This window comes from Ciconia boyciana, chromosome 6, assembly GCF_034638445.1.
Source record: "Ciconia boyciana chromosome 6, ASM3463844v1, whole genome shotgun sequence".
NCBI classification, from domain to species: domain Eukaryota; kingdom Metazoa; phylum Chordata; class Aves; order Ciconiiformes; family Ciconiidae; genus Ciconia; species Ciconia boyciana.
This window is the reverse complement of record NC_132939.1, coordinates 32,445,254-32,470,989: the sequence shown is the minus strand read 5'-3', so window position 1 is coordinate 32,470,989 and position 25,736 is coordinate 32,445,254. Positions and strand designations below refer to the sequence as shown.

General features: G+C 35.7%; 1 protein-coding gene across 9 annotated transcripts in view; it reads left to right on the top strand.

Annotated features, from left to right (window-relative positions):
- PCNX1 (pecanex 1) overlaps positions 1 to 25,736 on the top strand; it is a 94,180-nt gene that overhangs the window by 50,293 nt on the left and 18,151 nt on the right. For 6 of the 9 annotated variants that reach the window (XM_072866085.1, XM_072866088.1, XM_072866084.1 and 3 more), the window contains 19 exons: positions 913 to 1,130; positions 2,255 to 2,408; positions 3,196 to 3,228; positions 4,299 to 4,470; positions 8,227 to 8,337; positions 8,825 to 8,916; positions 10,200 to 10,309; positions 11,955 to 12,060; positions 13,822 to 13,914; positions 15,513 to 15,663; positions 17,638 to 17,779; positions 19,265 to 19,442; positions 19,858 to 19,966; positions 20,585 to 20,714; positions 21,844 to 21,902; positions 22,629 to 22,844; positions 23,272 to 23,525; positions 24,502 to 24,732; positions 25,495 to 25,595. In XM_072866085.1, the coding sequence (XP_072722186.1) occupies positions 913 to 1,130; positions 2,255 to 2,408; positions 3,196 to 3,228; positions 4,299 to 4,470; positions 8,227 to 8,337; positions 8,825 to 8,916; positions 10,200 to 10,309; positions 11,955 to 12,060; positions 13,822 to 13,914; positions 15,513 to 15,663; positions 17,638 to 17,779; positions 19,265 to 19,442; positions 19,858 to 19,966; positions 20,585 to 20,714; positions 21,844 to 21,902; positions 22,629 to 22,844; positions 23,272 to 23,525; positions 24,502 to 24,732; positions 25,495 to 25,595 (2,660 nt within the window). The remainder of the gene's footprint in view (positions 1 to 912; positions 1,131 to 2,254; positions 2,409 to 3,195; positions 3,229 to 4,298; positions 4,471 to 8,226; positions 8,338 to 8,824; positions 8,917 to 10,199; positions 10,310 to 11,954; positions 12,061 to 13,821; positions 13,915 to 15,512; positions 15,664 to 17,637; positions 17,780 to 19,264; positions 19,443 to 19,857; positions 19,967 to 20,584; positions 20,715 to 21,843; positions 21,903 to 22,628; positions 22,845 to 23,271; positions 23,526 to 24,501; positions 24,733 to 25,494; positions 25,596 to 25,736) is intronic. The other 3 variants (XM_072866087.1, XM_072866091.1, XM_072866089.1) reach the window with 1 other exon arrangement.

Sequence of the window (25,736 nt, the reverse complement as noted above, 5' to 3'; positions counted from 1 at the left end):
AAAAAAAAACACAACCCAAACTATAGTTTTGACTCTCAAAGGCAATATGAGTATTTAAATTTTTCTCTTTGCTTTAAAAGATTATGAAGATTTTTCATTAAATGACATTTTAATGATGATATTGTTTAAGAATAAAGGGCAGTGCATTAAGATGTTTCTTGGCCTGTTAATGAAATTTAAAAATTGGGTTAGATGACACGTACATACTGTAGTAACTTTACTTTTTACCCTGAGTACTCTCCTTAAATGTCCTTTATGGTTGTTAGCATTGCTGTGATATCAAGAGAACTCTAGACTGACAACCTACAAAATAAGTGAGAAATATAGTCAGTCACAAATAGTACTTGACTAGTTAGGGAGAGCTTTTTTTTAAGTTTGTCTCTGAGTGTATTCTGAATGTAATGAGTTTGAATTTGACCACTGATGCATGCATATGTTGCTTTGTCATGCAAAAAAAACCTTTTGGCATGGGTGTGCATGCAGATTAGCTGACTATAAGAAACGTGTTGTACTTTATTTAAATTCAGAATTGGATTATTCTTGTAGTGTACATTATTCCTGTTCACGTATCAGTTTACTTGTCTTCAAATTTGAAGTTTTCAGGGTAAATGGGATAATGTGCTTGGAAGATGTGTTCGTACTTCATTTGAGATAAAGCATATGCTAAAATGCCAAACAGTTGTGTTGTATGCAAACTAGTATTGCTGCTGGTGCTATGCATTTGCCATGATAAGGACAGGAAAAGTAAGTAGAAGCCTTAGAACTGGCAGTGTTTAACATATAACATCTTAAAAGTTAAACTAAATAATTCTAGCGTTTTTTTTCCAAAGCAGTTTTCAGTAGAATACAGTGATATAATAAAATACAGTGATCTATAAAAATTAGCTTTTGTTAATACTGACTTTCTTTTAGCTTTCTCTTCCTCAGATCAGGTTGAACAGGCTGCTAACCATGGATACAGATCTGCTGGAGCAGCAAGATATTGACCTGAGCCCTGACCTTCAGGACCACATGCAACCTCAAGAGGAAGCAGCTCAAAAAGTCAAGCAGTACTATCGCTTTTGGATCCTGCCTAAGCTTTGGATTAGCATCAGTTTTGATAGATTAACTCTTCTGGCTTTATTTGATAGGTGAGATCCTCGTATGTTACTAGACCTCAGAAAGTAAAGATTAAAAAATGGTAACTAAACTGTCAATAATACAGCTAAAGCTATCCTTAGAGAATTGTACTTATTTTAATGTACTCTGAAAGATGAAAGAATAATACAAAATGCAGTTTTTCTAAAATAATGAAGGCTACTGTCCCTTTTTCTCTGGCAATGCTAAAAAGGGGGGGCGGGGGGGAACAAACCACCAAACTGCCAAAACCCCCCAAAACAAACCCCTCACTTTGCGTGAGTGGGGCAGTAACATATTTGAATGGTCAGAAAGAGAGATTTGTTGCTAATCTTTAAAGCTAAAAAGTAACCTTCTCCAAAAAAATAATTTAAAGGGTCTAGAACTTGGTATACACTTAAGTTATTTCAGCAAGTAGAGAGAGTTTATCTGCTGTTTCAAAGCATTTTTCCAAAGGGTCATCTAATACTGTAACCTGTTGTCCCTGCTGCATTTACCTAGTGGAATAAAATGAAGGTGACCCCCCAGTTACCAGCTTTTGGAATATATAGAGTATTTAAATTTTGGTAATGAACTTCCTTGAGATAAACAATATAGTAGTGATTCTGCCCAAGCAGAAATACTGTTAAATCTGTTCCTAAGCACTGCCAATATCATATGGAATTCTCTTTATTCCACTTGGCATATCTTAGCCAAGTGTGAGAGTATTTTCAATTTCTTCATTAGAAAATCATGAATGACAGATTATATACAGATAAGCTATCATGCATATATTTTTTACAGGCTTGTAATTATCCCATGTGGGCCTTGAATATAGATTTGTGTTACAGACTATGCTTCTAGTTGAGCATTTGAATTATTTCTGAAGTTATCTGCTGAAGTTATCTTCTGCTGTTTGAAGGTCAATTCCATAAGATACTAATTTCTTTCAGCTATCGTTAAAATCCTGGTGGCTCTTAGCTTTGCTAAAAGACAGTGTGCTAGTATAGTCTATGCAAGTTCAAATCTATTCTTAACTACTTTGCTACCAGCAGCATAACTCTTGTTAACTTCTGACCCTAACTGTTCCCTTGCAGCTTTTTCTAGACATAGTTAGCTTTTAATTCTATCTCTTTTTTTTTCTCTCCCTCTAATACAGGAATCGTGAGATCCTTGAAAACGTGTTAGCTGTCATCCTAGCTATTCTAGTTGCATTTCTGGGCTCTGTACTTCTTATAGAGGGCTTTTTCAAGGATATTTGGGTCTTCCAGTTCTGCCTGGTAATAGCCAGTTGTCAGTACTCGCTGTTGAAGGTATTTTAATTTCTATCTTCACTTTCTATAAACAATAGAAATAACTTCGGTTGGGTGTTGCAAGTTAGTTAGAGCTTTAAGGAAAAAACCTGCATGTTTATAATTTAAAAATAAATGAGTAAACATCAGCTTCATGGAAAGTTTGATAGGTGGTCATACAAGGTCACTTCACTAGAATGGTTCTGCGTGTATTTGTTAAACAACTCTTTATTTGTTGTTTTCATGCACTTTTTGTTTTCTCAAAGAGGAGCACATTCTTACTGGTTGAAAGCAGCCTACAAACTAAACTTGAAGTTTTATTGTGTTTTGGTTTGGGGTGTTTTTTGTTTTTTTTTTTTTCTTTTTCTTTTTCTTTTGTGGATACACCTCAATGCATTCATATTAAGCAATTACAGCGAAGCATATTTTAATCAGAATCTTAGTTTTTATTAGACAATTGTTAATGGTATTTTTGTAATTTAAGAGTGATTGTTTATTTCCTTATGATTAGACTATTAGGGTGGAAATAAGATTTAAAATTAAAGTGCATAACACCTTTTGTGTTTAAAAAAGGTCTAAAAATGAGGTGTATGGGTTTTTTTTTCTTAAACTTTGGCTATAGACATATATTCTTTGAACAAATTTTATGGTTTAATACATTGTGCTTTTTAAAGGCTGTAGAGTGGCTTGACAGTTGTAAAATTAATTGTAGAGAGCATTAAAAGAAGAAAGCGTGTGTGTGTGTGTGTGGAGGTAAACACACTTACCTCTAGATTGGGTAACTTTCCTCTTTCCATTTTGGTTTCAGAGCGTTCAGCCAGATTCTTCTTCCCCTCGACACGTAAGTCATGGGCATGTGCCACTGTACTAACCCTGCAGATGTAGAGCTTCCACAGAGAACTGATCGTTTTGGTTTGATCTCTTCGGCATTTCTCTTGCGTACCTTCTCATAAGGCACAAGAGGCTTATGTTGTCTTAGTGTGTGAGAAGGGAACTGATACTATTTCCACCCCCACCCCCACTTTGTTTGTGTTTAGCAAATCGTGTCCTCCCTGTTTTAAGCATAGCTTTTGCTGTAGAGCCACATCATGATAGGTTTTTTGATGAATCTTTAGTATTCAAGCAATTATACTAAGAAGTATTCTTAATGTTGTAATTTGCTGTGCTGGTATGAACTGACACAGCTTTGATGTTCTATTCTGGTCTTGTACATCATTCAGTTGTCCTAGTGTGCACACAGCCTTATTTTTTCACTCTGTTAAGCTTAGTATGCAATGCTCTAGTGAGCATTAACATCTGAGCATGGAAATGTTCATGTGCTAGTGTTGCACAATATTTTTATATTTTATTGTGTGTCTGCTAGATTGCCAAGACAAAATATTGTTATGTCCTAAATAAGATATGAAAAAGCATTATTCCTCCGCAGCAAGTCATTCATGTTATTTTAGGTAGTAAGTTTTATGTTCTAATGAACACACAAATACTGATATATATATAATTCCCCTCCCCAGCAGGAGCAGTATCCGAGTAATAAATTTTAATTGCTTTTTCTTAAAAATTAATATATTCTCTTGCTTATGAAGCCTAGTTAGTTTCTCTGGCACTTAGTATTGCAAGAAAAATACTTTAAAACTTAGTGGAGAATAAGGGTAAATATAGCTTAGTCTAACTTAATCTAACTGTTGTGTCCTCGTTATATCTAAGCCACAAAAAAAAAAAAAAGACTTATATCACTGCAAGGCAACGCATTAAGGATTTTATGAACAAAACTTAAGGATGTGCTGAGGCTACAGTACATTAATTGATGAACAATGATTGATTTTTGGCTCTGAAATTATCTGTAACAAGAGTAACAATTATTTTTTCTGCTAATAATGAAACAAATGTGGTTTTCTTTTTTGTTTTAAACAGGGTCATAATCGTATCATAGCCTATAGTAGGCCTGTATATTTCTGTTTATGTTGTGGTCTTATTTGGCTGTTGGATTATGGCAGCAGAAACATATCTACAACAAGATTCAGGTTGTATGGAATGGCTTTCACCAACCCATTGCTGCTGCTGTCAGCCAGAGACTTAGTTATAGGTGAGTGGCTTTTTCATTATTTGAATTGTTTGCTTCACCACAGTACAAGTCTTTTTTTTTTTTTCCCCCTTCCATTCTGCATCTTGTGACACTGTTGCATCATCACCTTCTAAATGCAGTTCATTTAGTTTCCTTTGAAAAGAGTAGTTTTAGCTTTGTTGAAGTTTATGGGAAAATTCCCCCCCTTCTATTGCTTTGCTGTAACAAACTGCAGAGATGTCAACTAATGTGGTGTCATAGGAAAAGATAAAATATTTTTAGCTTTTTAATTATCTGCTATCTTAGTCCTCATCCCTGAACCTTCTGTTCTTTCTTCTTAACTTGGACCTGGATATGCTACCCTGTGCTTGGACCTAGCTGCTCAGTAGTTAAAGAAATGTTTTGATTTGGACTCTTTCATAGTCTCTAGAGGGGCTTGTGGCAAATGAGTAGGAGTTCTCTTAAATCAGGTTATTTGTGCAATCAGGTAGAACAGTACAGACACAAGTTTAAAAAACATTATAGACAAATCTTATTTAATGTGTCTCTTCTCAGAACAGGCCTATCATCAATACCAAAAATATAATTTTGGGCTGTATGAGGTACTTTCCCTGTATTTTGAGCAGCAGAGTGCATTCAGAATACTGCTGGCATTTAACACCACCCGTCCACACCCCAAAAAAACCCCAAACAAACAAACAACAAAAACACCCCAAAAAACACAAACAAAAATCCCAACCCAAAAAGAAACAACAACAACAAAAAAACCCCAAACCAACAAACCTTTCACCTGTTTACTTAAAAAATTTATTGAAAATAGTAACAGCTATGTAGTATCAGGCAGAGCCCATAGAAAGGAGACAGAGAATATAAACATTTGAAGACCATCTTATCTTTGTGCGTATTCTCTAATGGAGCAAAGTTATTTGGGTGATACTCTCTGGATCACCTCTTTGGAGGGGGAATAAAATCTGTAAGAATTCATCTAAATTGAACACACTTGCTCTTCAGTTGTACCAAAATATCTGTGCATGAAAGACTACAGCAGTTAAATGTTATGACTGCATGCCTCCAGTTCTTGGACAGTCTTCTATCCAAGAAAAATTACAATTTTGGTCTTGGTTTTGAGTCTTCTTTTTTCTTTTTTCTTTTTTCTTTTTTTTTTTAAATTTTATTTTATTTTTGACTTTTAATTGATTAAGAAGAATTACTGACTCATGCATTTTGGGAATTAGTTTTTATTACTTGATTTTAGGAACATCCTGAATTTCATACCTCATACTGTTACCTCTTTAACTTTCTGCTAGTAAATCTGTATTTAAATGTCCAGAGGGGAAAGGTCTAAGCCACTTATTTATGAACAGAATATTGTCCAGGTATTTCCAAAGGTGCTTTTTTACAGATTCTGTGGATCTGTTCATGCACTGGCATACTTCATTCTGTATCTGTGATGAAAAAAGAACTTAAGACAGCAGATACTTTTGACTAATTCAAGATATAAAACTAGCTTCATTTCCCGTTGTTTATGCTCTGTCAATTTCAGAAGTATTTTCTTCCCTTTCCTGTCACCTTGAGTCATTGCCATAATGTATACCCATATCCCCATAAGGTAATACATAGGTGTGTATGTAGGTGGTGTGTTGTATTGTGAAAGTGACCAACTTTTTTAAAAGTACTTAAGGGTCTTTTCCAGTTTTAAGGATGTGCTGGCATCTTCACCAGGCCGTCTCCATTTTGGGATGTACTTTTAAAACTTCTTAGTTCAAGAGTTCTGAATGCTTTTTGATCCTTATGTTTGTGTTCTTCTGGGGTATCTTGCACCAGCTTATGTGGTTTATATTTCTTAGTGGTTCTACCAATAAAAAATCAGATTGCCAGAACAGCTCTCACTTCTTATAAAAAAAACCATAAAACCAAACAAAAAAACCCCCAAAAAACCCCAAACAAAAAACCCCCAATGAAATAAAAACCTAAACCACCACTCCCCCCTTGCCTTTGGAGCAACTCTTAATGTTGCTGAAGCACTTTTCCAAAAAGCTTTGTGTGTATCGCAAAGCAACCTGGCTGCTAGCAAACATACTTTGTTAGCACAAAGTAAAAATCTCAGCTGCCTTTTTTCCCATTCCCAGGCATAGCTATTAGAACAACACAGGTGCAGGGCAAGGCAAACTTCGTGTTTTGATAACATAATTGCTGTGTCCTTGTCAACAGACAAGTAAAGACTGGTATAATTTTTTTGTCTCCTACATATTGGACTTGATTAATTGGTCTAAATCTGCTCCACATTTATAACAATTTTCTGTTTTCACCTAGGTGGTCCCCATTAGAGAGCAGTTCTGTTATGGACTTTAAAAGCCATCAGAAATGTTGGCTTTTTGCTGGACTACTTTTTATAACTTGTGTATTCCCAGATCTATTTTGTAATTTTGTTTTCAACAGACCCAAGACAGTTCAACTTACAGGCCTTCACAAAACAACTTTTTAACCTGTCAGTGAGAGAACACTTTATTGTTTGCCTCCTATGTAGGCTTCCTTGAGTAATGATTTGAGATAAAGGTTTGACTTGAGAATTTTGAAAAATATTTTCTTCAGGTCCTGAATAGCTGGTCCTTAGTCTTATATTTCCTATTTTGTGTCAGTAAAAAGATGCAGAACTCGATGTTTTTCCCAGGCCTGGGACCTACATGGTTTTAAACAACATTTAGTTATTTAACTTTACCAAGGAGTAGGGGAAAAAAAATTAAAAAAAATCAGATTCTCAGTACCTGTCTTGCTGTAGATATTTCTAATGTGATATCCTTTAGTATCCAACCATTCTGTGGATATAAAGTTAGAAACTTAAAATTGAGACTTGTGATTCTTTACAGGATACTTTAAAATTAGTTTCTTCTTTTGGTCACTGAAGCTTCAAGTCAAGAAGGTCATAGAAAATCCTCCCTAAACTGTCAGATTTTGTCTGCTAGGGTTATTTTTATGGTTTGATCTTTCTGTCCCTCAGAACCTAGAACTTACGATATGCTGCTGCTTGTGAATTATATCTGAACTACTTAACAGTTGTGTAAAAGATTGTTATTTCTGCATCTTTTATTCCTTAAGATGGAAAGTAAATGATATATACAGGTTGGGACATACTATTATCTATGTTAAAATGAAGTGGCATTCATTTATCTTTGCATTCTTAAGTCCTGGAATTTGCAGAGGTTTTAATGGTTCATACAGTTACCCATTTTCATTTAAAACAAAAACCAGTCATTAAGGATCAGAACTTCTGAGAAGTGGTGTGGGAAAATGAGTAAAATTTTCAGATGTTGTTAGTGGCAAAAAACCCAGAGGTGAAATGCTTGGCCTCTCTTACGTCAGCGTGGCTGGTGTTAGCTTGCTCCTGTAACTCCAGACAGGCAGTTAGGCTCAGATAAGCCTCACTTAAAATGAGTGAAAACTTACAAATCTTCTAATCTGTAAACACTCTTGGCTGATCTCTGCTAAATAAAAATGGAAAGCCTGAATTGGCTTGTGTCCATTTCTACAGTGATTAGAACAGAAGTACAAGAAATCTTCTGACCATTGGTCTATGTAACCTCTATATTTAGTTAGGTCTGAGTCACTGAAGTAGAGATTTACATAATGGATGTTTTCCTTAGATATAATAGTAGAAATACTTCAGTGATGTTGAGTTAAATGGTGTGTGTGATACCCTAGAACTTAAACTGAAGAGTACATTACCGAGCTATATTTTTCATATTCACCACTTTTTCAACTATTTTGTTTCCTCTGTAGTGTTTACACTATGTTTCCCTATAGTATTCTTCATTGGTCTCCTGCCTCAGGTGAATACATTTGTGATGTATCTCTGTGAACAGCTGGATATTCATGTCTTCGGTGGCAATGGTAAGTGTTTTTTATGTGAGTGGCAAAAGCATTACATGAGGAGCAGCCATCGGATTAGTAGGCTAGTTTAAAAAATTTAGTAATTACACTATTTGTATTCCTACCCTCTAAACATAGAATACTAATTGTATTTTTAAAAAGGCTAAATGTCTTCTGATTGGTTATTGAGAAATAGAATTACTGTCCTAGTAAGTCTGTCAAGAAGTATACTCTCTTCCTCAACTGGTTTCTGTTGCAGTTGTTAACCATTCCCATGGTAATGCTGTTGAATAAATGAGGAGGTAAATAAAGCCACATAAATTGCTCTTTAAAAAAATCATTTGTACGGGAAAATACAAGTAGTTGCTGTGGGCTGGATTTTTTTTCTATATCAGAGGGGTGTTGCAACTAGGGGGCTGATATATTTCTTAAACAATCTGAAGTATTTTGTATTCTAACCTAATTATATAATACTGTTTAATTTTTCTTTCTTTTCTATGATATTCAGCTACCACAAGCCTGCTTGCAGCACTTTACAGTTTTATCTGTAGTATTGTGGCAGTAGCATTGTTGTATGGACTGTGCTATGGTGCCCTGAAGGTGAGCAAAATTTTAGACACAGCATACGCTAATGTTTTGGGTTTTGTTCTCTGCTTCCTTGTTTCTTAGATACTTAAATATGCAGAAAGTGAATTAGAAATATTGGTCTGATTTTGTAGGGTTTTATACTTGCTCAGCTGTGATGTCAATAAAGGAGATGCAATGCAGGAACAAAGCAGATTTTTTGCTTTTAAAAGATGTATGATTTGTGCCTGCATTAACAGGCTATTTTTTGGCCAAAAACACATGACATTTACCATCAGTTCCATTCTACATTGGTTCTTGGGGGGGGGGGGGGGGATTCATGTAAGTGGCTTATTTCTAGCATAGTCTTCATGTATTGGTTTGTTAACCCCTCAAAATGGCTCATGTGAGTATTTTTTCCAGTGTTGCAAACCAGAAGTAGTCTTTTCAAATTAATTTTTACTTGAAAAGAAACCAGGAAATAGTTTGTAGTCTCAAGGTGAAGATGTGTGCCTATCTAAAAGGTAGAGTTAGCAGGCAAAGGGAGGGGGGAGCCCAAAACCAACAGCTTTTCCTTGCTTGAAATGCCATTCTGTTTGAAAACAGCGTGGTGTTGGTTCTGTCTGTTGGTTTCAGGTATGTGTCAATAATCAAATGCTCTCAGTTTGTGATTAATTGTAGCACGTGTGCCTTCCAACTCAAAGTTGACTGGCTTTTTTCCACTCTGTCACAGAGAGTAAAAAGTTGCTAGAGGAGGTACTCCCATGATGCTATCACCCACAGAACATCATTAGCTTTCTGTGCATTTGTACATTTGTCTCATTAGTCTTTTGTAAACACATCTGTTCAAGATAAACAAGCTTTAGCAAAGAATCACTGTCTCATCTTTGCAGATCCAGTACAGATTATGAAAACAAAAATAAAACCACTGGTTTAATCTGAATTCAGCACATTAGAAAAAAATAAATCTGAGTAAAAACATATGTAACTTTCAAAATTAAGAAGTGACTAAACACAACTCTTAAGAACCTGTGGTCTCAAGGAATGCGGGAAATTCTTCATAAGGGTTATGAAAACTGATGACTATTTAATGATTAAGATGGTGTAGGCTTAAGGGATGTACACTATGTTAGAGTTTCTGATCTATAGTTAGACATTGTAAATATTGAACAATATTTTGTACTAAAAGTCCTGTTTCATTTTTGTGGAATTGTAGTTAATTTTTCCATACTCTTATTATGATATACATAATTCTTGTATGTCAGATAAGTGTTATATACTTTGTCTCCTTTTTATTAACACTTCATTTCTGTCTCTAGGATTCTTGGGATGGGCAGCATATTCCAGTTCTCTTCTCCATATTTTGTGGTTTGTTAGTGGCAATATCGTATCATCTCAGCAGACAAAGTAGTGACCCTTCTGTACTTTTGTAAGTGACTCAGTTTGTGTCCCTTCCTCAAGGAAGAAGCAAGTTGCAAGGGAACATTATTTATAATGTTAGATATTAGTACTGTTTGAACTGGTAATCACCAACATTATCAAAAATAGTATGATACTGGTTCAGTAGTTAGAGAGAAATTCTCAAATTTTGCACCTAGTTCCTCCTCTAATGACAGCCTTTCTTTGTGACTTCTGGTAAATCACTTACATGCCAAAATCTGATTTAACTGCTGCCTGCTGGATTTTTGAACTGGATTTTTTGAACTGTTTCCCTCACTTAATTTGTTACTGTGTTCTTATCTTGAATGTACGCTTAAAGCACTTGTTCAAATAATTTCATCTTGGATGCAAAACAGTAAGGATCTGTTTTGATGATGAGCGTTCCTGTCTAGCACGGGGAAACATGCATTCGTGTTGCTATTCTGAGTTGGAGTATTGATCTGATGATGAGAGTATTTCTGATTCAGTTAATAATTATGTGTGTAAAACAAAATAGTTCCAGTAGGAGAAACACCTCCCACAGAATAGCCAATAGAGGCTCAATCACATACCTGGGTTAGGCAGAGCTTGAACTTGGATTTAAATTTAGCTATAATGTTGAACGGATTTGATGAGCAGTAGTCTGGGGTAGATAGTGAGGGGCCCCTTCTGTGAACAGGAAGATTAATGGTTCATGAGCGTTCACACAGAAAGAAAATTCTTACCTTTGGGTTGACAACTAAATCTTGTCCTGTTACTGTTCAGGTGTTCCTTGTCCTGTTCAGGTGACTTTACCCAGGTAGTATGAGGTCCTTGTCCCTAGATACCTGTTCTTTTGTTCTTTCCAAGTACTATAGCCTGGATGCTTATGTTTGACCTGCAGATTCACCTGTTTAGCCAGTTGTGGCAGAGTTAAGCATTGCAATACACTGCAATATGTAATTGTCTTTGAAGATCTAGGGCTCATTCTGTAGTGAGCTTCCTGTCCATAGAATGAAATAATACATATTTCTGTACCACATAGGGTATCAATCACATTGAGGGGTTGTGAGACGCTTAGGTATGGCTAGCAGCGCTGCATATGGTCTTCTAAAAGCTTAGGTATAAGTTTTTTGGGCTTTAGTACCAGGAAGGTCTGCTAAGAATTTAGTAGTTTGGTCAGCATGGCTAATTCATGAATTAATCACGGTAGTATAGATTTTGTTGTTGTTGTTGCTGTTGAAGTTTGAATTAAACCAAGGAATTATTGGTTTTCTAATTGGTGTTGACAAATAGACTGCTTCTGAACTTTGCACCAAGTTACATTTCTGTTCAGTTATTTATGAACTAAAGTTTTGTTTCATGAGTACTGAGAACTCCACTTAAAATTCGGTATTTGTTCAGTTACTCCTGTTGGTACTGGAGAAACTGCTGTTTGAACAACATCTGGCTACTTGTTTTTAATGGTGGTCATTGTATGCAACCAGAAAACTAATTATTTTAAAAAGTTGAGATCTTATCTTTGTTAATTTGCTCAGCCATGTGAAAGCACTAATATGCCAGGACTATTTTTTCTTGTAATCAACTTGTAATAGAACTTTTGACTTCATTATTATTCTAAAACCACATAGAACAATACATGCTTTTCAGAGCATTCTTTTTTGTCTGTCTTCAAGCTCTTTAGTGCAATCAAAATTTTTTCCTAATTCTGAAGACAAAAACCCCGAGGATCCTCTGTCTGAAGTAAAAGATCCTTTACCTGAAAAGCTTAGAAATTCTGTGGTAAGTAGGCTTTTTAATTATTATTATTTTTTAAATTCAATCTAGCATTTACTTTATGTTGGTTTCTATAGCATTGGTCTGGATCTTACTTAGCTCACACACTTGTTAATTATCATGGTGTTGATTAGAATGGATATCAGAGCATTTCCTTTAAATCTGCAGATGAACCAGTTTACTATATGAAGAGTATAATGCTTATATTACAATTTAAGTTGTTTAAAAGGAGGCATGTGAGAGAACTGGAATTCCCTAGTGTGAATTCAGTGAAGTATCACTGAGGATTTTCTTCTAGCTCATATGATAATAAGAAATGATAACTTGCTTTTGTGCAGAAGTTAGGGGAAAGAGTTAATGGTGGCAAACCTATATTAACTCAGTATTTCTAGTAATTGTGAGCAAGAGCTTTGTGCGTGCTGTTCCAGAAGCAGAAAATAAAAATAGTGGAAAGTGTTGTGGGCTGTTTTGCCTGTTTTTTTGTTTTGTTTTTTTTTTTTTAAACAGCAGATGTAACCTGTTCCATTGACTTCAGCACATACCTTGAATTTTTGGTACAGATTCACTCTAAATACTCATGAAAGTAGTAATATTTAAACATTATTCTTTTTCACACAGTGGAGCAGTAAGTAAAAGACTTAAGAACCTTAGTATGTTTAACTTGTACAAAAGAACGTTGTACATTCATTTAACCTTATGTAGGGCTTTGGCTGCAGGGGAATAACAGTATAGATGGGTTTCTCCTAGTGCAGTAGGCACAACTGTGACAAGGTGCAGTGTGTGGAAACTGCAAGTAAATATTTAGAGCAGAGAAACTGCAGTTGTTTTAAAGCTTAACAGGGAAGAATGACCGTAGGAGCTGCAAGCTCGTCTTTAGCTCTCAAACTGTGTTGTTAGTCACCAAGGGGGCAGGGGAGTTGAGGATTATGATATAGTCTTTCTTTCTGTGTTTTTTTAAATCAGGACTTACTGATTTAAAAAAAAAATAAACTGTATCCCAAGAAGTTAAAACCTTGCAGCAATAATTGCTGTGTGTAATTATTTGGCCGATTTTGGAGTAGTTAATCCTTTAATGTTTTTTCTGGGCTGAAAATAATACTGTATTTACAGAGTGGGAACAAGTCTAAACTTGGAGACTTGGAGTTGTAATGGCCCTAAGTACATATTGCCCCCTTGTGACTAAGTCTAGCATTACTCATTTTGTTATTTTTTGCCTGTTATCAACAGCTTGTCTTCATTTTTTAGGGGTAACAGAAAATTCATACTCATTCCTCAGGGTAATTCCAAAGCTATCCTTTACCCTTCTGCAAAGGAGGGGGGGAAAAGGGTTAAACAGCCTAGTTGTTCCACCTGGTCCTTAGCTCTGTCTAGCAGCTGTCTTCCAGAGGTCTTAATTGTCCCATAGTCTAAGCAATTCTTTGATCATAAATGGGAAGTTTGGTTAGCCCTTCCAGCTGTTTCATCAGTGCTGTAGGGGTGTCCTTATAACCCCTAACAGTCCAGAATGAGAGGGAGTATATATTGGGTATATTAATTTCACCTGCCCCAGTTTGGGTATGCATCTTTCTACTTAACTCATTTGAACTAATACTCTTAGCCGTAAGATTTATCTTGTGAAATTTCTGATAACTTCAGTGGAAGTAATTAACACTTGCATAATTTGAAAATCTTTAATCAGTTTCAGTGTTACTGCTGATAAGCATTAAGAATCTGAAGAGGACAACCAAAGCTGGTATTTTCTAAAATTATTTTGTTTTGACTCCCCAGAGTGAACGATTGCAGTCTGACCTGATTGTGTGTATAGTCATTGGTGTACTCTATTTTGCAATTCACGTCAGTACAGTATTTACAGTTTTACAGGTAAGGTGTGCCATCATGTCTGCCATTTGTCTTCTATATACAAATACTCTAATATGATATTCTTATCTGTGTCTATCTAACACTTATTCTGGTAGTGCACCAGGTCTCCTGACTAGTTTTAGATGGTCTTTATAGTGTGACAAGTACATGACTGAAGATCTTCACGTTCCAGTTTTATGTGCTCAAAAAATCTTCTTCCCTTGCTCTTTTCTAGTTTCTTCTTACATTCTGGATTTTTATTTTAGTCTCTGACACAAAATGCCCTCTTTTGCTTCATCTATCTCAGTGTCAGGATCATTTTGGAGTAAGGAAAAATGAAACTTTTAAAAAAAGAAAGTTTAAAAGGTTTGATTCTTAAAGATTGAGGGGCTGAACCTTGACTCAGCAATTGCATGCTAACATGGCTGTTTGTAGACTATAGTATAGGGGAGTACCCCTGTACTGGAATGGTTATTTATACAGACTTTCAAAGGGTGTTTGAGTTTGAAGTTTTTCACTTGTCAGTCTAGCTACTGTTACTGCTTTGGATACTTCTGATGTGTATATATGACTCCTACTTGATGATGATGACATGGGACCAGATCCTGTGCTGGAATTTCTTTAAGTAAAGACATTTGCCTAAAGAGTTGCAGTTACTGAATTTTTTATTTTGGTATTCCTGTAATGCAACCATTGGTTAGCTTATGAACAGCCTTATGTCAGGCAAATGAAAGTTTCTTGCATGTATTTTAGAAGGATTTTACCTTCCCGCTGCTGCCTACAGTTAAAGCAAGAAACTGATTTTAAAAAGCATGTACATCTAGGTAGCTTCAGGTTTTCAGGTGAAGTGTCCTACTTAAGTAGGTGTACTAGTTTTTTCTAAGGAAAATATCTCTTCTGTTGTATGGCTGGACTTCAGCGCTCCTCTCGAATGTTGCTTTCTCCCATGTTTGAGAAACTTGGCTATATGCTCTTTACCAGTTGTATAGCTGAATAGGCTTAGGCTTCACAGAATTTCTGAATCAAGAGCTTATAACAAGGTAATGCAATCCTAATTTTGCTAGGACATATCTAGAAATGTAGAGAAAATTTTAATGTATAGAAAGCATTACTGTGAAATCCAGTCTTCATACCACGTTAATATAGTAGTATTTTGTGACTTCTGTGAAAGTTTGGTCTTGGTGGGAAGCTTCTTATTCACCTTCTCAAGAGAATACAAGACGAATTATTTGTTTTTCCTTATGCTTTATACCTCCTTTTATCCAGCAGATGAAAATTTAAATTGGGCTCAGCCTTTAGAGAATAATAGCTTTATCATTTATAAAATGAAATGCAGATGGGTCAGAAGCAATGGACTATGAAGGAAGATTGGTGTACTATTTTTACTTTAAAACACTTCTCAGCTTAGTGAAAACTTGTTAGAAATAGATGGTTTATTCTCTCACAGGCATTTCTTGTTTGATCTTAAAGTTGGTAGTACAGCTTCTCATGAAGAAATACATTCCCAACTTACTATTACAGGAGCACCTGCCTAGATGCTGGAAAAGGTATTACATTATTAGTGTATGATTTTGTTTATAAAACACAAACCTTAATTTCTTCATTTTTTTTCTTTTTAGCCTATTTTAAGTTATGTTCTCTATGCATTGGTGGGTACGGTAGGCTTTGTGACCCATTATGTTCTGCCTCAACTCCGAAAGCAACTTCCTTGGCATTGTTTTTCTCACCCGCTGCTGAAAACCAAGGAATACTATCAGTTTGAAGTCCGAAGTAAGTATCATTCATGACACTTTTTTGAACTTGCTGTAGTTGCTGACCAGCTTGTGTTACCAATTGATACACTTAATCTCTTTTCTTTATTACTCTCACCACTGGAGTATTTAATGACATCTAATCTAGAAATGTCTTGGTTTCTCAGTTCCTCATGCTTTGATTCCATGACATTTTATGTATCTCTTAACTGATGATGGTAATATATTACATGTGCTAACATTATCTCACAGCAGTTCCATTAAAGCACAGTCTTCAAAATCTTAAGTTGCAAAGTTTGTGCTAATGATTGTCTTAATTGTTTTATAAAGGTAGTGTGTTTCACTAGGTGTTTCTTCAAGATAGTAAGTTTTCAAATGTTGTACAGGATTAGGTATGGTGAATGCTGTTGGAGGTTTCATCTTGGCATGGATTTGATTCTTAATGGTATTGTTGACATGTTTAACAACAGAAAGTAGTGCAAGTGGCCTACTAATGGAAAACACACTAAGGGACCAGTCTTGCTAGTTGATCTGCATAGACACGCACTTGCATCTTGTGTTAAAAGTCTATGTTTTAATGAAATCTCTCCCTGGAGGCTGCAGAAAATACCAAGTTAGTTACATTGCTGATCATTTTTCCAGTATGGATAAATGTAGCAGTAGATTGTGGGGTCTCCACTGTTGGAACATTTTTGTTGTTAACAGCAGAGTTAAGAAATTTCTACCAAAAATGGCTTAGAAACAACTGAAGCTATTTTGTTTTTTCCTCTTCAGTTGGTTTTCAAGGTAAGACAGTAATGAAAAGAAAGTAAGTGTTCTGCTGCTTTCAGGAACAGAGAATTATCAGAACTGATTCGCAAACTTCCTACCTTTGTAGCAGCTATGCGGTGTGGTCTTTTCACTGATTTCTAAATTGTGGGCTTTCTTCAGTGATTGGGTGTAAAGATGGATAAATATGAATAGTAATTGTAATACTATTGCCAACTATTTGGAGGAAGAAGTGAAAAGTGCAATTGTATGCCTTAGATTTTTAATCTACGAAACTAGAGACGCTACGGTTGGTGCCCTTTTGCTGATAACTGACTTCAGTATTTCCATATGTAGTAGTAGTGTTTTCAGGAAAGATGAAAGTCATATCCAGTAATGTTAAATACAAGTTTGTAGCATCTCCCAGTTTGGTTCCTGTAACTTAAAGAGAATTCATGCCATGTCAATGACTAGTTGTCCTTATGGCTTCTGCTGTAGAAAAGGAACTTCAGTTTTTGCTGGGGCTCATCTAGGCATGTGCAGTCATTCGTAGCAATGAAGAGGGGTGGGCCTTTTTCTAGCCTCTTTCAAATATACGTTTAACCCTTTATGTATGCGGCAATGTTAAACATAACTTTTGACACAGGCTCTTCCAGCCTATATTTGTACTGCCTTGTAGAAGAAATTTTCTCATTATCTTCATTTGCATTAATTCAAAACATAGCAATCCTGTTATATATTTTGCAATTATTGTAGAAGTTTTAAAGAAGTTCTTAAGTCTCAGACATTTGTGTTGACAGGTTACATATGCTCTTCTGTATTGTAGAGTTGTAAGCCATGTAAACCATTTGGTTCGAATATAGTTGGAAAATATCCTTTTGCATGAGATAAAATGCGTAATGTCATACAGCTTCATCAGTATCAGTTGAAATTATTGAAGAGTTGGCAACCTGGTTTGTTTCCTGACATGTGCAGTAAGCAAATAGCTTAAATAGCTTGCAAACTGGTATATTGTAATACATTTTGTATAGATGTGTAACAGTGCAAAAACTCTACTGATTCTACCGACAGCAGCTTAGAAGGAGCTTCTCTTTATTTTGGTTAGATCAAACTATGAAAGTCCAGTGTGAGAATACAGTTAGTGTTTGGCTCCACAAACTACTTGGATCAAGAACCTTTATTCTGTTAGCTGAGTTTGATTTGACAGTGCAATCTCACTTCTTCTTTTTAATACATCTCTTGATAGATGCTGCACATGTTATGTGGTTTGAGAAACTTCACATTTGGCTCCTTTTTGTAGAGAAGAATGTTATCTATCCATTGATAGTCCTCAATGAGCTTAGTAGCAGCGCTAAGAATATTGCTAGTCCAAAGAAACTGGATACTGAGTAAGTAGAAAAGGCTATCAAGTAATCTGAGTATGTCTGCTGTGGTGGGAAATGAAATAGTGAGTTCTGGCCTCAATGGGAAGACAGTTAATGCTATTGCCTTAAAACTAAGGCAAGGAATAAATAAAGTTTTTCTTTATTTGAAAGCTCTTATAGAACCAAGTCACCTTGCTGACTTAAACTGAATGGACTATTACAGTATTAAACTAGGAATCAACACAAAGATAAATCATTCAATTCATAGCATATACTATAAAGATGGCAGGTTGCAGAATTATCTAGTAGTGTGATATCTGAATTTCCTTGTTGATCTTCAGAGTCTGTGATACGATTATCTGGACTGCAAGTTCAAGATAGTGACAATACGTTCTGGTATTTTATCAGGTGTAAACTTAAGACTTGTGTAACGTTCCCTGAGTTGGTGTGCCAGCTTGCAGCCCCTCTACAGCTTTCTGCTCTCGTCAAGGAATTCCCCAGGCCTTCCAGCCCCTAAGTATAATCCGTATCCAGATGGAATTGCACACTGCCTCTTAAATTGAGCCTTAGTTATAATCCCTTGAGCAGTGTGTCTGTCTCAGCAAATGAGTGTTCAATAATAGGCCCTGCATTTTTTTGCCTCAAAGAACAGCGACTAGGTTGCTTTTTTGGATTTGAAGTTCTATTGATTTAAAACAGAAGCGTTATAAGGGAAATAAATCTTGAAACAAAATGGAATATGTATTTGGTGGTGGTGGTGGATTTTTTGGGTATGAGTTTTTTGGGGTTTTTTTGGTTTTGTTTGGTTAAATTTAATAATCCCTCTATCTAGGAAGTTCTTGCTTTGGGTTCATTACTCATGTCACTACAAGACCTTTGGGAGGAATATTGCCATTACATTACTTTAACATTATTTTTATAACTGTTTGATCTCTGTTACTGTTTGATGTCAGTTACTATCTCTGAAAAAAGAATATCACTGTAAGTTTATCATTAAGTTGCGGTTCCCCCAATATAAGCTAGAGCAGTATAGTCATGCTGAAAGTAAAGATAATCCAGTGTTCATTAACATCATTTTGCTGATGAATCTAGAGCACTTCTAGCATTTTTACATCTCTCTTATATTCATAACCTAAATTAAAGACCAGGTTTCTGTTCAGAGTACAAGGATATTTCACCTCTGATATTTCACCTTTTCTTTTTTTGTGAGACTTACAAATAATGTTAATCCTTGAACATTGATTGGCTTGAGAATACTGATAGAAAGACTTGGATAGTGACCTTTAAAAAAAAAAAATAAAAATCTGAAGTTGTCTTTAAAAAAAAAAAAAAACAAGCCACACACACACAAAAAAACCCCAGACCACCCCCCAAAACTCCAAAAACAAACCCAAATCTAAACCTTGAGTTTGAAGAGATTGGCATTGCATGACAGCAACAATTTAGGTGGTCTTTAAACCCCTTTCAGACAGCAGATAAGTAACTGTTTTGTGTGAATTTCTTATACAGGTTGGGTGCTTTAATGATCACAATAGCTGGCTTGAAGTTACTGCGTTCATCATTCAGTAGCCCAACGTGCCAGTATGTCACTGTTATTTTCACAGTGCTCTTCTTTACTTTTGATTACAAAAGTTTTACTGAGACCATGCTGCTAGATCTCTTCTTCATGTCCATACTCTTCAGCAAGGTAACTTTAACTCTCTATTTCTAGGCGTTTCAGGTCATCCAAAAGGGAAAACAGATAGTCCTAACTGATAGGTAATCTTCCAGATCATCAGTCCTATTGGTATGGTAATCAATATGCTATAAGACAGCTAAGACTTCTCCTTCCCAAAGCGCTTACGTTTGCTTGAGAAAGCATATGTAACTTTCTAAACATCTCATGAGTTTCTGTTAGTAGAACAATGAAGTGCATATTATGTTACTTGCTTCCTTATTACATCCTTTTTGTAAGTCTCAAGGCTTCTGGTAGACCATTAAGAACTCTAGGGTGACCAGTAAATTCCTCAGGATGTTTGTGTACTGCAAAGCAGGTGGATTCTCAGCCAAATCACTAAATTATTCTTTTTTTTTTTTTTTTCCTCTTCTTTTTTTTCCTGTAGCTTTGGGAACTCTTTTATAAATTGAGATTTGTATATACCTACATTGCTCCCTGGCAGATCACATGGGGATCTGCCTTCCATGCTTTTGCCCAGCCCTTTGCTGTGCCACGTATCCTTTGAAAATGCAGACTTTCTCCTGAAGTTGTGTATTTATAACTTCTGAATGTTGCATTATAATGGATTATGTATTATGGACTAAATCTACTGAATGAACAGGTTTGCTGAGTATTTATGAAAAACTGTGTACACTTTCTGCCTTGCTAGAATGCTACAAATTATACAGTAGCAGATAGAGTAGGAATAGAATTCTGACATAAAAGAAACATGAAGCAGGAGTTATTTCATTCTGAAAATGAGACAGCTTTTCTTCTGACAGTCATTCTCTTTTTCAAGAGTCACTAACTATGGTTTTAGTTCTTGACTTTTGCGTTTTGTAAGTAAGCTTCTGTAGACTGGTTTGAAAGGAGCGTTGAGTTAGTATTCTGTGCGGAATTTTGAGAAAGAGAATGACCACCATGTCTGGTGCCAAATTTTCACCTATTTCTGTTTTTAAAAACAAAAATAATCCCCTTATTGCTGGAGAACTGTAAAGGTACTTTGCTGCAAAACAAGATCTCTAAGAATTTTTATGCTCTTAACTGGTGTTGCTGTCTATTTCGGGTACTATCACAGAAGCTTGAAAAAAAGTAGTTGTTGCTTGGCTTTCCTTAATTCTATTATCCTGCAGATTCTGCAATGTTGTTTGTCCAAGCAGCTGTGTCAGCTTTCTTCTCTACTCCACTGAATCCTTTTCTGGGAAGTGCAATATTCATCACTTCATATGCCAGGCCTGTCAAATTCTGGGAAAGAGACTACAAGTAGGTGAAATAAGACCTTTAAAGGTGGTGTCCTTTGTTTTTAATAATGTAACTATGGCTAAATGTGTTGGTTTGGTTTTTCGTTGGTTTTGGGTTTTTTTTGCCTCCAAGTGCTGCTATTTTTTTCCCCAGAGAAAACTAGTTTATAGCACTGAAAGTTTTCAGTGAGCTTGTTTCTGAAATACTGTAGCAGCTGTTTTTTACACTAGCAACATTTGCTTTAGCTTCTTAAGTAATTTCTACTTAGACGTATGCCATCCTGGTAACTTTTTCAAACACAAATATTATAGTATTGTAAAGTGCAATTTTAATGAGGAAGTGAATTTACAAAAAGGTTTTCAAGGGAGCAGTTCATAACTGTGTTTGACCTGTGTTCATTATTTCTCATTTCACAGCTAAAACTGGCTAACCTCCATACAAAAACCTTTAAAGTAAATCTTTTTTGGTCAAGGTAGGATCAGTAGTAAAAGATTCTTCATGTCAGATTATACCTCCCTGTGTTTTATTTCTCTGAAGTCCACTATTGTTTGTAGAGTATCAGACCAGTGAAATGTTAGATAAACAGCATAGGGTAAGATGAGTGGATAGTTATTGTATTTATGGAAAATTAATTTTTCATTTCACTGTTTTATTGCTTTTTTCCCTTCTAACACTAGAACAGTTTAAAATACAATGTTCCAAATCTTAAGTTAAAGAGTTAAGGTTGTAACTTCAGCCAATGAAATAATAATTTTCTGAAAATTGCCCTTTCAGTAAAGTCTACTGGAAGGTTAGCTGTGCTGATTTAATTGTTTTTAGGTTTATTTGTCACATCTAAAGCTTTATGATACCTATCTAAGAAAATAGATACACTTACATCTAAAGCTAAAGATTATTCTGTGGCTACAGAATAATGTCTATGGACAAACTTTATTAGGTATTGGATCATAATGCTATTATAGGCAGAAAATACTTTTATGTATGAGAAGAGCAGCAAATTTGCATATAAAATTATTTTAAAATAACTCTTTGAAACTATTTCAGTGGGAATATTTTTTAAACAATTTTTATTCTGTTAGTAGTTTCTCTTCTTAGATTTTCTTACAGTGATAAATTTTGTGTTAAGTATGCTTCAATTTATTATTTTCAGCACAAAGCGTGTGGATCATTCAAATACAAGACTGGCTTCGCAGCTTGATCGAAATCCAGGTAGCTTTCCTAGTCTGATTTTGGTGGGTCATTTTTTTTTAATATATTGGTGTTTTTTCAAATGTAAATGGCTTTTATAGGATTTTTATAAGATTTGTGATCAGTTTGCCCTCTGATCTTCTGCAACCCTGCCCAACCTTTCTGTTGTTCTGTCTACTGTTATTTTCTCCTCTATCATCTCTCCCTTGCTTTAGTCTTTAGACTCTCCTGTAAGTTTTTCTTGTTTCCCCCTTACCTTTATGTGTGTCTGCTTTACTTCTTTATTTATAGTTGTAGTATGCATTAAGCTGTTTTGCTTTTTATTCTTCCTAAGTAATTAAAAAAGGCCCAAATATTATTTGAGGGTGTCTCAATGTCATGGTGATGGGACAAGTACAGCAGTCATTACTGAGGTACCTCTGTGCTCATTTGCTTTTGCACTTTATTATGTGGAATAGATTGATAGGAGATGCGTGAGTGGAACTGAAGGAATAATTTGGAAAATGGAGGAGTGACTAAGAAGGGGAAAAAAATTGGTCAAAAATACTAAATGTCACTTAGCATTCCTTTGGAGTAGTTGCCCCTTAAAAAAGGGGGTGGGGGTGGGGTGGGGTGTGTGCAGAGAATGACCTTGAAACAATTTGCTGTTAAGAAAAGTGTAAGATTCAATGTGAAGTGATAATTTACATTTAAGCTTGATGTTTTTCTGCAGATTCAGATAATAACCCAAATCCAATCTTCCTGTAGGTTCAGATGATAACAACCTGAATTCAATATTCTATGAACATTTAACCCGTTCTCTTCAGCACAGCCTGTGTGGAGACTTGTTGTTGGGTCGGTGGGGAAATTATAGTACTGGGGACTGCTTCATCCTAGCCTCCGACTACCTCAATGCACTAGTACACCTTATAGAGATAGGAAATGGCTTGGTCACCTTCCAGCTGAGGGGGCTTGAATTCAGAGGTGAGCATGTTACACTTCCTTAACTGTCTGTACTAAAAAGTGGACTTCTGCTTTAGAAACTCTTAATTATTTTCAGTTCCATCCTGTAAATTAATTGCTTTGAAAATGCGCTGCAGGGCCTCTTTATGCCCCTGTCACTTGTGAGGAAAACTAGCTTGCTCTAGCGGAGTTGATGCTAAGTCTCTCTTTCCATTTTAGTGCAACATGGCTACCATAAATGATTCTTAGAGACACCTAACTAAAATGGGATCCTAGAGTGATAAATTAAGCTATCCAAAACTTTTGTGTTCATTGGCAGATAGTTTACGTGGTGTTACAGAAATGTAATTGGAGATTGGTTGGATTCTAAACACTTAAACACAAGTCAACATTAAAGCAATCATATAAAGTGTTCTACTCTTTCTTCTTTTGTCTATTTTCTCCTAAGGAACTTATTGCCAGCAACGAGAAGTAGAGGCCATCACTGAAGGTGTAGAGGAAGATGAAGGTTTTTGTTGCTGTGAACCAGGCCATCTTCCTCACATGCTTTCCTTTAATGCTGCCTTTGGGCAGCGTTGGCTGGCTTGGGAAGTGCTTGTGACAAAGTATGTTCTGGAGGGTTATAGCATCACTGACAACAGTGCGGCTTCCATGCTTCAAGTCTTTGATCTCCGGAAAATTCTCACCACTTATTATGTGAAGGTATGATTTGGATCAGTACCACCCTTGGGGGGAGGTAGGCTGGATTACACCTGGGAACTGCTTAATGTCTTCAATGTTTAATGTGTTTCATATGAGGATCACAGAATGTGATACGAATTATAGATGTATGAAACACCTTCATCAAAGGAGGACAGAGTTTGCTGTACTGATGATTACTTGATACTCTGGTGCATGAGCAGGACAATGACCTTGTAGTCTAGAACAGAGACAGGACACTTTCTAGCTGAAGCTGGAGTAGAAACTTGAAAGCTGTTACCCAAATGTAATAGCTGTGTTGAAAATGGAAAGTTAAATAAATAGTGTGTTTCTCTTGGAGAAAGCCTAGCTGCTTTAGTGTTTAAAAGCTGTCCAAACCTGTCTTTGTTTCTTTAAAAAAAAAAAAGCCGTGCAGTTGTAAGAGGACTCTAGGCCTCAGATCCCTTCAGATAATGTTTACTAATCCAGGTCTTTCATAAGCTACCCTCTGAGACCTCAAAAATTTCAGGTTGAAATATTCCCAAGATACTTATACACACACACACACAAGTTGTTGTTTTGTTTTTGTGTTTTTTTCCCCCAAACACAAGAGTGTTAAAACAGTCTTGTCTTTTATTTAGCATTTGAGTTCTTTAGAAATTCAATATCTAAGCCTGGTTGTTAACTAGATAAAAATTCCTATGTATTTGTTTGTTTTTCTGCAAAATTAGTGAGAGTCCTGTCCTGTCCTTTTTTCCCTTTCCTTATTCCTTCAGTGCATGCTTCAGAAGTTTTGACAGTCTTTGAAAAATATGCCTGTATACAAACCTGTATTTGTGTTTTCTGTGCAACTTTGGTTGTATATGTAAGCTAAATAAATGCTACTATGTATCAGTTTTGTTCATTACTAGGAAGATAATACAAATTATTTGGAACAATCAAGATTGGCTTTTTTTTTAATTGCAATACTGACTCATATTTTTAACTACTACTGTTTCAGGGAATCATCTATTATGTCACAACATCCCCTAAGCTAGAGGAATGGTTAGCTAATGAGACAATGCAGGAAGGACTGCGGTTGTGCACAGACCGCAATTATGTTGATGTAGACCCAACATTTAACCCCAATATTGATGAGGATTATGACCACCGTCTAGCAGGGATCTCGAGAGAGAGTTTCTGTATGATATATTTGAACTGGATAGAATATTGCTGCTCTCGAAGAGAAAAGGTAAGTATGAACATCTGAGGAAAGCCATTCACTATTCTAGGATGGTCTCTCTTTTTTTTCCCCTGTTAGTTTGGCTTACAGGCTGGTTTAATACTGATTTTTAAAATAAAGATTTATAATTGAAATATTAATTTGTAGTTTACTTGTTTTGATCTTCTGCTCTTGAGATGTGAATTTAAATAAATTCTAAGTAGTGTATGATTTAACCTGTTCATTAATGAATTTTCATTTACCAGCTCAAATGAATCACTTGAATCTTAGGCATTTGTCTACATACAAAAGCGTATGTTTATAGAATTGGTGTTTTGTGCTTAGATGTCAGTGTTTACAAATCAACCCTAAGTTAAACAAAAAACCCCACAACAAAACAAAAAACCCCAAAACCCAAATACCTGTTGTCAGCTTATAAGACTGACTGCTTCTTTCTTAGTGGTCATACTATACCATTCCTTTGGACCACTGGAATTGTTGGCTTGTGAAAATGGTCATCCCATATTCAACTCTTTTCCTCTCTTCAAATCCTTCCACCTTTTAAATAGAAACATTAGTATGTTTGTAGAGGAATGCCTTGACTTCTTACTGTTTACAAAAAAACTGTATGTGGTCTAGTCAAAACTGGTGTGGTAGGTACATAAGCACATCTGAGTTTGTGTACGTTTGTATGTGTTTGGGTCTTTTTACTCCTTCTGGCAGAACATTTTTCTGTGACAGTTTCTTTACTCCATTCACCTGACTATTCCTTTTTTCTTTTGTTACTACAAGCCACTGGATTCAAGTAAAGACTCGCCCCTGGTGACATTGTGTTATGGACTGTGTGTTCTAGGGCGGAGAGCATTGGGAACAGCTTCACATCATATGTCTAGGTAATAAAAATATTGTTGTTGTAAGCTTCCCTTCCTCAAAATCCCTCAGGGTTCCTAGGTTAGGTATTAGATGAGTACCTCTTCATAAAAGGAACAGACATTTAATGTCATCTTTCCTTAAACTGGACAGATATGCTATGT